The sequence below is a fragment of the Antennarius striatus genome, chromosome 6 (assembly GCF_040054535.1).
Source record: "Antennarius striatus isolate MH-2024 chromosome 6, ASM4005453v1, whole genome shotgun sequence".
Lineage (NCBI taxonomy): Eukaryota > Metazoa > Chordata > Actinopteri > Lophiiformes > Antennariidae > Antennarius > Antennarius striatus.
Genome location: NC_090781.1, coordinates 24,401,062 through 24,414,109, shown reverse-complemented (window position 1 = coordinate 24,414,109; position 13,048 = coordinate 24,401,062). Strand labels below are relative to the sequence as shown.

General features: G+C 41.7%; 1 protein-coding gene across 3 annotated transcripts in view; it reads right to left on the bottom strand.

Annotated features, from left to right (window-relative positions):
- clcn2c (chloride channel 2c) overlaps positions 1–13,048 on the bottom strand; it is a 99,435-nt gene that overhangs the window by 47,631 nt on the left and 38,756 nt on the right. For 2 of the 3 annotated variants that reach the window (XM_068317371.1, XM_068317372.1), the window contains 4 exons: positions 3,605–3,736; positions 2,947–3,075; positions 2,530–2,663; positions 1,324–1,401 (listed from right to left, as the gene is read on the bottom strand). In XM_068317371.1, coding sequence (XP_068173472.1) covers positions 1,324–1,401; positions 2,530–2,663; positions 2,947–3,075; positions 3,605–3,736 — 473 coding nt within the window. Of the gene's footprint in view, positions 1–1,323; positions 1,402–2,529; positions 2,664–2,946; positions 3,076–3,604; positions 3,737–13,048 lie in introns of those variants that run through there. The other variant, XM_068317373.1, reaches the window with a different exon arrangement.

Here is a 13,048-nt window from a genome sequence, read left to right as displayed (position 1 = left end):
AGGAAATGAGAATGGAGAAAATGATTTTTGCTTCCTTTTTTTTCTCCACGTTGAGCTTCCATCTTTTTTCAACAATCTCTTCCTCCCTCCTAATGAAATTTCCATTTCGATCTGTGCACTTCTCTCTGGGGAAAGTCGGTTTTGAAGATGAAAAAGATCCAATTTACAGACCAATAACAAACTTATTAAACACTATAATTATAATATGGCTTACTGCTTGACATGAGATGAAAGAAAAAAAGGAAAAAGATAATAAAATTTGCCATTGATGTGACTTCTTTTAACCATTTTTGAGGCAAATGAAAGCGGGGGATTTTGTCAGGTGTTGAATCTTTTATCTCATTTCCTCAACAGATAAATACAAACAGATGTACAGTTTAGATTGTAGAGCATCAGGATGCAATTTACAGTATTTCCTGCACAGTTCTTACTTTTAACGTATGATATCCGTTCTTCCCTGCTCTGAATTAAAGATTCAACTTTCACCTGGGCCAAAACTTTATTTGGTTTACCTCTTTAAATCAATGAACAGGCAGTATTTTCTAAAAACACACTTGCCGCTACCTACTCAGCACCAAAGAGCTGACAGCCACATTTATCTGATGAAGGCAACAGAGTATTCATCAGCTAAACAGTCACAGATTTCCCTCAGGAGTGGGTGGAGACCAAGAGCAGAGCCAAAACAATGTGAATTAAATTATAGTCAATTCCTGGGGCGTCAGCGAAATCGGAAAAAATGGGATTCTGACTGGAGAAATTAACGTGACGAGTGACGACATGTTATCAGGTATGAATTAAAGAAATGGTGAATCTAGAAGTCATCTACAGCACGAAACAAAAGAAAAAATGGGGTTGTGTGTTCCGTAATTGTAATATAAGAGAAATGTAGATGAATAACATGATAACTTCTGGATGGATTAGGTATCACAACAGATCGATAACGCCACATGTCAGCCATTACGAGCGTTTTGATTTACAGTCATGTGTCTGTTTGGTTTTATTGTAGAATATCCTCAAGAAGAGGAATGAATGAATAAATTAATGAATTAACTGTTGGGTTTTTCAGCCCTGAGTTTCGCCTGCAGATTTCTGACAGGGTCAAAAATTTGAATAACAGGGTAGCCATTATTTTTTAGCTGAAGTAGCTGAAGAGGCAGAGTATGTGGAGGATGAGGAACTAGAACTGTATGAAGTGTATTATATAGGTTTAAAACTAACTAAACAAAAAAAAAAGATGGATTAGAAAATTTTTAAAAAAAGGTAATGTTGAGAGGACTGAGGGGAGGAAAGGGGTATTGACAAAACATTAACAACAAGACTGACCTCGTAGATTCCTCCAAACAGAGACATGAACTTGCTGAGGAGGGCGGCGCACAAACTGGCGATGTGTACGAACGGACCCTGAAAGGACAACAAGAAAAACAAACAGGTGCAATGTTAGCGATAATTCAAGTCTCACTCATCGTGAGATTGCACACACACACACACACAAAAAAAAGGCTTTGAAAACACATCAACAGATGCAGTTTCTCCAAATCCAGAGGATGGAGTTCACAGTGGAACCGAAAGGATTAAATGTGAGAGCATTGTATCAGAAAAGTGATGCTGAAGTTAAAAGAAGCCAGAAGTCTGCACTGTTGGGACAAAAACCAAAAGGGCCTGAGGCAAGTCTGTGTGTGTGTGTGTGTGTGTGTGTGTGTGTGTGTGTGTGTGTGTGTGTGTGTGTGTGTGTGCAAAATTATTTCCTGCAAGAATGTCTTCAGGCGAGGCAGTCTTTGAGGAGGCTCATTCAGACTCTCTTACATACATGTGACAGAGTAGAAGACTAACACCAACAGCACGAGTACGTTACTATTCATTCACTCCTTTTCTGTACCGCTTCCTCCATTTTCGTGGGTCACGGGGGTTGCTGGAGCCCGTCCCAGCTGAATTATGGGTAAATACACTATTTATACTAAAGATTCATGTACTATTTGTGAGCAATTTGTAATTCATGCTGCAGGGAGGTGGGGGGGTTGGACTAGAGGTGTGACAGGGTCGTGTTCCTGACACGTCCATGAACCGTAGCATGCTAGCTGTGTACATATACGCTCTAAGGCATCTGGTAAAAGGGTTTTACACACCGCCCTAGAAGAGCTCCTGCACTTCACGCTGACTCACGTGGGTTTCAGATGAAATCATCCTTAAGTAGACAATAGATGTTTGTCAGTTGCAGAGAGACACACTCCCATGCACGCACACACACACACACACACACACACACACACACACACACACACACACACACACACACACACACACACACACACACACACACACACACACACACACACACACACACACACACACAAGAGCACAAATTCACATGAGAGGACATTCAAGTGTTTTTTTTCCCCAAGGCAATATCTCCACTGATTTGTGCGACGTAGTTGTGAGCTTCCTGACTGACGTAGCTGTGAGTTTGTGCTGTGTGTGTGTGTGTGTGTGTGTCTGTTTATGTGTGTGTGTGTGTGTGTGTGTATTTATTACCTCCTTGCCCAGCGGCATGCCGCTGCCCAGGGCGCAGGTGAGGCCGATGACTTTGGCTATAAACGTTTTGAAGGTGAGGTATTCCTTCAGCACAACTCCTCTCAGGATGGTCTTCATCTCTGGAATACCTGATCCTGCAAGGGGGGAGGGGATGGGGGTGCATAGCAATTACATCATCGCCTCAAACCTCAACATTATAGAAATAAATCCTCTTCATTATTAGCTTAAAAGAAGGAAACCCTCGAGTCAGTTAGACTCCAGAATCCACAGTCCCAAAATCTGTATTCTCTGTCTGTATTAAAATGTCAAACAAAAATGTGGACGACTCGTATCTCAAAACACTCGTATGTCGGAGCAGCTCTTATCTCGAGGTTCTACTGACTATGTCTGTATCGTTTGTGTGTGTGTTTAACGTACCAACAGCCTGCGGGGCAAGAATCTGTGTGAAGCCAGCAGAGAACGTGATGAGGACCACGGGGTAGGTGACCCAGGCCAGATACTGCAGGAAGACGTTACTGTCCAGACCCCCGTACATCCACTTCTGCGCTGTGGACACACGTGAAAAGTGTGAATACAAAGTGAAAAGGAGACTCACAGGCATTTAAGACAGGAAAAAAGTTGCGTCTGCTTTGACTCTCCCCGGACGGTGAACTTGCTGATGAATGAAAACGCCGTTGTTCACACGATCTCCTCTCACGGGGAGCTGATGGATGGCACGAGGCCCCCCCCATTCATCACCCGATCGATCGCATCCCCTTATTGGTCTCAATCCTTCGATTTTTTTGCTTCCAATATAACTTCCGTTGTCTCTCTTAAATCCATTTCTTCTTTCCTTGCAACTCCTTTTTGGTCCCCATAATGATCCATTAATAGCTTAAAAGCTTCCTTTTCAGCATTTGTCTTTTTCGCAAGTTTTATTTAGGAAAGATCTTTGACATATTTCTCATATATCACCTTCTAGATCCAATTTTAATAAAAATATTGGATTTCAATTATTCTTTCCAAAAATTCTAAATTTAAAAAAAAAAAAAGGAAACCTAAGAGCTGGAAGTCATTTCTCTACATCCTCCCTCACCTTGCAGACAGATGGCGATGCAGAAGTCCACCACCCAGCTGACCAGGGCCATGAGGAGTCCCAGCAGGATGAGGAAGATCCAATCCTCTCCCACTCGTGAGATCAGGAACTTCTGACAGCGAACCGTGCAGACTGTAGATAGATAGACGCCAGGAACACAAACAGGACACAAGTTAAGGACTACAAATACATGTGATGAAACTACATTACCCAGGACATGGTCAAACAGCTTTTGAAACTGTCTCCTGGTCGATTCTAAATAGTTTCTCACTTTGTTCCATCACTAGTAGGAGTTATTCCCCATTGGGGAGTCAATGCAATTTTGAAAAAGTAGAAATCTATACTGTCACCTCTAATTAAATCAGTGATGTCTGACATGTGATGCACGGATGAATAATATGATCGATCTATACTCACATAGACGTCAGGGTAAGGCTTTAGTTAATGGGCCGCTCAATTTTTAATAATATCCTGGAAGGGTACTTAAAGAATTATATTTGGAGCTAATGACATTTCTTAATAAAATACAAACCCCTCTGTTAAAGTACATTGAATCTGCAGATAAGGCTTTTTAAAACCAGGTTTAACTCCATCAACAGATTCCATACATAAACATTAAATCTACACTTTAATTAAAAATGCATTTCCCTCTGGTTCAGTCAGGATTTAACGTTCAGAGAGTGGAATGATGTGAGAACACACTCAGGGCTGAAAGTGAACATTCTCTCTGTGGTCGTTGGAAATCCGATTTGAAGAATTATCTGTGACATCACAGACAGTCTGGAAGTAAATGCGTGTGATGTGGAAGCTTGTAGCCCACAAGCGTGCAAAAACACGAGAAAAAACACGCCTTCTGATGACAGTTTAAGTGATAACATGGAAAGTACGTAGTTGCAAACTGATATATTCATAAATTTCTAACGATGGAGGAAGATTAGCTGTCATTTTGACGATTAAATTAACTAATTTGTGGATAAAACTAATTGTTTTATTATACATTTATGCAAAATGGACGAGTTTAGATGTGTTTTATCTGTCTTGAGGCAACTTTAAATATTTGGGGGGTGATGTTACACCAGACATGCGTCGTAATTCTTTCTAAGCATAAGAATTTATAGACAGCGCCATAAAAAAGGTGTTTACTTTGGACAAACAAACACCGATATAAAGGATAAAAATAATATAAAAGTCAAATCACACTTTTATTTTGAACTGATCTAATATTGTATGTTTCCAGCAAATGGGTCCAAATGGCACAAAAAGTCAAATGTGTTCATTGAAGCATTTTAGCAATAAAGAAATGTTGGTTATGTATTAGAGCTGGGGAGGAAAGCAAACCACCTTAGATGTAAATCGTTATTGGACTTCATATCAGTAACGACCAACTCTGACAAATAGGGATGCAAAATAGTAATACAGGTTTTATTTTATCCATACAATGAAAAACTACTGAATGTCTAGGATTATAGTAATTAAAGAGACTGGAGATGGAGCTCCTGTCCAATCAGATGCAATATTGTGCATCCCTAATGTCCAACACAGATTGTGTTAATATATTATCAGCAAAGTAATGCACAAAAAGTGGAGGACAAAATGTATCAAGGGCCATAAATGTATATTAATGCACTAAAAAGCAAAGAACACAATCACTGCATGAAGCCTTCGGCGGTGGGCGGTACTCACCTGCAGCTACCACACGGTCAGACACAATGACTACTAAATGCTAAGAAAAAGACATTATGGGAACTCACTGTGAACACACACACACACACATGGACACACACACACACACACACACACACACACACTTGCTCCCTCTTTCTCCTTTAATCTCCAGCAATCAGCACTAATGATGATGTAACGCCCGCGCCTCTCAGCGGACTTCTCTATAAGTGACCGGTCATCCATCGTTCTTAAACATCCCACGTGATGATGATGATGTTTTAATCTGAAATCATTGATGCATCTGAAGCATCGTTCTCTCCTGCATCTACATTTCTTTGCTGCGAGTTTGCTTGCAGAAAGGCTCTATGCAATTTCCTCCGGGATTAATAAAGTATCTATCTATCTATCTATCTATCTATCTGGAGGGACGTCTACCTGCCCTCGACTGTAATGGAGTCAGACAGGATTTTATTTGTGGGTGTTCAAAGCTGAAGAAGAGGAAAAAACAAAAAAAAGGAGGTTTTCTTGTTGTTTCATTCTGTTTCTACCCAAACTGCATTGCGTCACGGCGAAGACGACGGGTATTCACTCACGCATGAGAAGCTGATTTGATTTAGAAGAAAGAACGGAATAACAGCATATCTTTTATTACATCTAGATCACATGACAGACATGTCATAAATATGTGCCCTGATTCAAATGAGAAAATAATGAACACGGGCTCCATATCTCCAAAGTTATGAAGATCCATCCCATAAGTGATAATATTATATTGGTGCATTCTGACAGATAACAAGCCAGTGTTTAGAAATCATGTATGTGTAAAACTGCTGAATCAACATCAGACTATTTCATTAAATTTGATGGGAGGACGATAAAAATCAAAAATACATTTCACCAATCGGCGCCTTCATCTGACAGACACACACTGAGTTGTTGTTGTTTTTTTTACATATAAATACACAGATGGTTACGAGTAAATTTGGAAGAATAGGCTTCATGCATGTGTGTGTGTGTGTGTGTGTGTGTGTGTGTGTGTGTGTGTGGGCCCTGTGCGTCATCTCACCCACAGGCCGTCTGTGTTCCTGGACCCCTTCTGTCATACAGACACTAGTCAATGTAAATGAGTGTTATTGTATTCGTTTGTGTCTAAGAGTGTGTGTGTGCGTGTGTGTGTGCGTGTTCAGATGTGATTTATTTGTACATCTGTAAATGTGTGTGTGTGTGTGTGTGTGTGTGTTTCCAGCAGCTAGTGTAATCTTATCTTCATGGAGATGTAATTTAGTTAGCGGTCTGGGCTTGTTTTTTTTTGTTTTTTGTTTTTTGCTCAATAGCCATTTCCGTAGAGAACACACACACACACACACACACACACACACACACACACACACACACACACACACACACACACACTTTATTCTTCATGGCATGCAATAAGCAGCAGCATGTTAGCTCCCAATCGCCCTCCTTGCCTCCTGATTCACACGGTGCCCTGCTCTCCCCCCGTCCATCCCTCCCCTCCCTGATCCAATCACCCCCCCCGACCCACCCTCTCTCCTCCGTTTCCTGCTTTCTGATAATCACATCCAACCTCTGACTTCACCCCTCATCCTCTCCTCTCCCACTCAGGCCTTATCTGCAGACACTCTTCCGTTCTACAAGCGTTTCTGTCTCTGCACCCCTTTCACTCTCTCTCCCTCTTTCTCTCTCTCTCTCCCTCTTTCTCTCTCCCCCTCTCTCTCTCTCTCCTCTCTCTCTCTCTCTCTCTCTCTCTCTCTCTCTCTCTCTCTCTCTCTCTCCCTCTCTCCATCTCCATTCTGTCCCTTCTTGCTCCATCTCTCTCCTCTCTCAGGGATGTAATGCCCACACGCCTGCTGACAATGATTTAGGTTGCCTTGGATACACAGCACATCTAGGGTCTCAGCATGGTATCAAAAAGCTGCGTGTGAGTGTGTGTGTGTGAGTGTGTGTGTGTGTGTGTGTGTTTGTGTGTGTGTGTGCGTGTGTGTGTGTGTGCGCTGTTCTTTCCCCAATGCAATTTTTTAAAATTGAAATTTCTTATATTTGATGCAGATTAAAAATAAAGTAACGGAACCATCAGGATGGTTTCACACCAGAAGGTCCGAACTAAGGTTTCCTGTTCTTGCCAGACTCATTATATCAGATTAAATTGCTTTTGCCTAGTAATTATATACACGGATAAATAACATAGAACAGAGAATAAGAGAAGAAAACATCTCGTCATCTCCGTCTGCGTGGGGTCACCACCTCTGGAAGACGACCGTATGCTCGTAAGAACAGGTTTTACACGGTATGTTTCATTTCACAGACAAAAATATGCTGCAGTAATTGTTATTAACTAGTATTTTTTATATAGGAACAGGTAGGAGAGGTGTTTTTTGTTTTAAAAAAAAAATCTAGACAGAACTGTCATTCCTGGTATTTTGAACGTGTGAGATTAAAAAAAAATATGGGAGCTGCTCATATGAAGGAACGAGGCAGGAACAGGGAGCAGTGGAATAAAATGAATGAAAATCTGGGGGTTTAGTTTATTTTTAATGTTTTGTGGAGACCGAGGTGAGACGGTGAGAGAGTTCAAGGTTGTAGCTCCCAGCCTCACAGGCTGCTGATGGAAGCTGACACCCAGTGTGTGTGTGTGTGTGTGTGTGTGTGTGTGTGTGAGATATATCACTGGATCACTGAAGTGAGAGGACACACCGGTAGAGATAGCTGAAAGAATTCTTGCAGAATTTCTATTTATTTTTTTTACATTTCTGAGCTGTGATGTTTTAAAAAAAGTAGATTTTATATATAAAATTCAAATATTTGAAGGATTTTAGTTCCACAATGGTTAGTTTTTAGTTTCAGAATTATTATTGGCCTTGAGAGTTACGTTTATGTGACTCATTTGACATCTGACGGTGTAAATTCTGCCAGCATCAGCTTGTTGAACAATCAAAGGTCCTAAAACATTACACAGGGAGATAAATATAAATCCATGTTGGTGACAGCGTAAATAAAATTAAACGTAGAAGGCAACAAAGGCTGTCGGCTTCCTGTTAATCTCCTGTATTCACTGTAAGCACTGATGTCTCAAACGTTCTCAGATCACCTAAAAATAAAAAAAACGCACACACGCTGCAGGTATTATCCTGCCAGGATGCTCGTGCAAGAGCACAACACACACACACACACACACACACACACACACACACACACACACACACACACAGAAAACCCCTACCGGTGCAGATTCTCTACTACTGCTCAAACATAAACCCCAATTATTCAAATCAGCCCTCATTTGTTATGCAAGGTGAGGCTCCAGGTGGGTGCAGAGGGTAAAGGAGCCCCCCCCCCATTAATGCTTCAGTTCTGCACAGTTATGCCAAAGAGGCAGTTCCCCCCCCATTCTCTGTGAATGTGTTCCCACATTCATTATGTCGCTTCATACATTAGGGACGGATTCAATTAGGAACGCCTGGCTGTGTTTGAAACCACCCCCAACATTAGATTAGAATATGTAAAGATAGAAGAATCTGACCATTCAGCTGTTCTGCCTGTTAAATAATACGTGAAATAATACGGGCGGGTGGGGAGGGATTCAATATAATATGATGGAGCGTTTGGCGTATGACCAGCTAAGCTATGGAATTATGGGTTAAGCCATAAAACTGGGATGTAGAACCATTAAAAAGTAGAAATGGAGCAGAAAATGTTGACTTTACCCACACAGATTGAAAATGCCACTTATTTTACATACAGTGGTACCTCTACCTACGAAATTAATTGGTTCCGGAAGAAATTTCGTAAGTAGAGACGCGTTTTCCATACAAATGCCCTAATCTGTTCCAAGCCCCCCAAAAATCCAGACATAAACATTTTATAAAGCATAAAAATGTGTCAAAACATGTAACAAATACATGTTCCGATTAGATTATTACACAATAAATGAGAGTTGTGCATAACGTAAAAAACAAAGAATAGAGTAAAGAATAAAAATGATGGTCATTAACCTTTTAACTGCTGTCCTCATTGTTTTTTGCCCTCTTTGGTTCATGCCTTCTTGCCCCCCCATGAACAACAGAGTTAATTCAAGTCCTCCTCCTGAACTTCTCCAACCACCCATGCAATGCCTTAAACTCTGGGTGTTCTTTCGCCGACATTCCCTCGCCTGAATCCTCCTTCACTAATATATTTACGTAAAGCTATCAGAAAACCTCATGGGTCGAGGGCCCTGCATGAACACCTATCTAGCTCCACACAGAGGTCCCTCTTAGCCAATGGGATGCCAGGAAGATGCTAGGTACTAGCCAATGGCAATGCAGCTATGAGAATCTTGCATTCAGGAACCTGTGGGAGCTGCGAGTATCAGCCCATACTGTATTTTTACCTTTCGTATCTCGAAATTTCTTTCGTAACTAGAGGCAATATTTTCCTGTTGAGGCGTTTCATAACTTGGAAATTTCGTATGAAGAGACATTCGTGAGTAGAGGTACCAACTGCATTTATGTGCTGTAACATAAGTCATTTATATGACTAATGTTACAGACTTGACTTATTCTCCATTTCTCTCATTTATGCACAAATATTTTGTTTATCTTCATTCCTCAAGTGCCGTCACCTTTTTCAAATGTCCGTCCACCTGCTCCCTGCTTTCCTTGTGGATCACAATGTCATTCGCGAACATTACGTTCCATGGGGATTCCAGACTATCCCACCTGGATGATGGCTCAGATGATGGCTTTCTTTACGGAATCACATTTAGAAGGTTTATAATTGATCATTAAAACAAGTTAACACGCTCAGACTGAAGTTCAGGGCTGGGTTCCGTCACCATTCACCTAACAAACGATCATCATTGACTTATTTTTGGAAATGGTGTAGGTGCAGATGAAGAAAAAAAGAAATAGATGTAAGAGAATGGAGTCTAGGAGAAAAGAAAAGCAAGAAGTAAAATTTGGGCCATGAAGCCAAAAAAGAAACATCGGAGTAATAAAAACCAACAAACCATCTGCGAATGTTTCCTCGGGTACTTTAACGCGACCGTCTCCATTCCCTCGGCGCACGCTAACTGTAGCATCTCCTTGTTCTCCCCTCACTTCCTCCCCATTCATCCATTCATTAATGCGTCCATCTATCCGCCTCCACTCCTTTACTTCAACGTGGATGCGTTCTCTATGCTAATGAGATGTAAAAGAGTGATGTTTATGCAAATGTGCTGCAAAAGCATTGGTCCCGGGCGAGCAGGCAAAGTGCCTCGTCCCCGCACTCAATCACTCCATTTGCTCGCCGAGCAAACGGCGGCGGTGGTGACACCAGTCTTATGGCTGCAGCATAATGTCTGCTTAATGAGGTGTAATAGTGTCGACACACAAAACACACGTGCACAAACACAAACAGGGCCGACACAATCACCAAAGTTATTATGCTAAAAAAAAGCAGCCTCACCATCCCTCTTTAATCTCTTCCAGCAGAGTGTGTGATGTATGTTTAACACTTCCTGTGGGACCAGCACTAAAACCCACTCGCTTTTACTTCAGATATTTACACCGCATTTAAAAGCAGCGCATGGAGAAAAGAGGATAAACATCATCAAATATCATCAAGTGGACGGAAATGTTTCCAGAAACCAAATGAGGTTTCTGTTTTTGGGGTCAGAACTCCTGGGACGACAATCGGTCGAACATCTACAAGCTGAAGTTTGGAGTCTGAAGAAAGCTGAGCTTCATGTTCTTTTATGTTCTTCTTTTTTAAAGTTCAAATTTGACTCTCGGCTATATTCCAGGCTAGTGATTGGCTGAAATATGCAGCTAGAATGATGATACCATCATTAGGATCCATGCAAAACTCTGCAGCATGGTCTGATCCACCCTCTGTCTGCATTTCCTGTGTAATTTTGATGAAGTGGTGTGGACGGAACTCAACCTCATTAATGGAGGTAATAAAATTAAACAGTAAAAGATCAGAATTTACGCAAGAGGCTTTTCTTGATTGCAGTAAAATTATCTTTAAGGGGCTAAAAAGAGGTGGGCAAACTTTTACATTCAGTTTAATCAAGTTTGGCAGGCCGGATTACAAAGCCTAAAAGGCCGTACTTGGCCCGCGGGCCATGGTTTGGTCATCCCCGGGCTAAGTGATGTGTTTCTGTGAATTGTTCTGAATTATGATGATGAATTTAGCAATGAGAATAATGATGAATAAAATTAGCTCTGCATCACCCACACAACTAATGGACACATACTGTACATAGTTAGAATCGCAGATGGCATCACTGATGATGATGATGTAACAGCCCATCAACATCAACGTGTTCAAGTGTGTGTGTGTGTGTGTGTGACTTAAATTCACTAAAGGAATGTGCTTCTCTCTTTCCATCCCAGTAGATTTTTTCCTTCCTCCCAAACCCCAGAGCTTTGCCCTCTGCTCCTCTTCCTCTCTCTCGTTCCTCTTCCTCCTTCTGCCCACCCGCTACAATAGACATTCTTCTCTAAAATTCACACACACACACACACACACACACACACACACACACACACACACACACACACACACACACACACACACACACACACACACACACACACACACACACACACACACACACACACACACACACACACACACACACACACCATCTCTCAAACCACCAATCTCTGCCCTCGCTAAGTCAGCACTTCCGTTCTGCAATCCTCTGCAGACACACAAATGTATTTATTTACACTTTTGTGTTGTTCCATAAATGACTTCAGAGCAATTACCCCACACATACATGGGCTAGCAGGAAGCAGCAAATACATACGTGCAGTAGGTACATATACATATAAATTGGGAGAACATATGAAGTTATTTCCTGTGTGTGCATGTGTGTGTGCGTGTGTGTGTGTGTGTGTGTGTGTGTGTGTGTGTGTGTGTGTGTGTGTGTGTGTGTGTGTGAACTGGTGTGTGCACTAATACAGGAAGGAGTGGGATAAGGAAAAAAATGTCATCAATCTTGGGTGAAACACAAAGTATTAAAGGCTGGAGGGGTTTGCAAAGACACACACACACACACACACACACACACTGAAACACACACTGTATACAGATTGGGGGAAAATGCATGCAGTGTGTGTGTGTGTGTGTGTGTGTGTGTGTGTGTGTGTGTGTGTGTGTGTGTGTGTCCATGGTGCATTTGTCTATTCTTGAGCAGCAGAGTGGAGAGACATTGATCACTGTGCTTGTCTGCATCTTGCACCAACTAATCAGAACCATTCATCTCCCTTATCACACCACACACACACACACACACACACACACACACACACACACACACACTCACACACACCTACACAAATAAACTAAGATGTTCGGAGCTGTTTATTACTTTCCGCTGGGCTTTAAACTTGCTGTGAGCGAGGAGAGTCGGTCTTTTCTGCCACAGGGAAACGGCGGATTTGGAATGAAGTGCAGACAAATATGTTTTTATGTTGGTTACTGATTAATATGAAGCCACAATGTGAGTGTGTGTGTGTGTGTGTGTGTGTGTGTGTGTGTGTGTGTGTGTGTGTGTGTGTGTGTGTATCACTTTGCAAGCTGCAGGTCCATCAGACTTGTTATGGTTATTTACCTCTTTCATTGCCCTTGGACACACACAAACAGACACACACACACACACACACACACACACACACACACACACACACACACACACACACACAGTTAGAACCTGCAGACCCCAACATGTGATTTTTTTTAATCGATGGTGACATTCATTCGTTACGGCTCTCAAGCACCTGA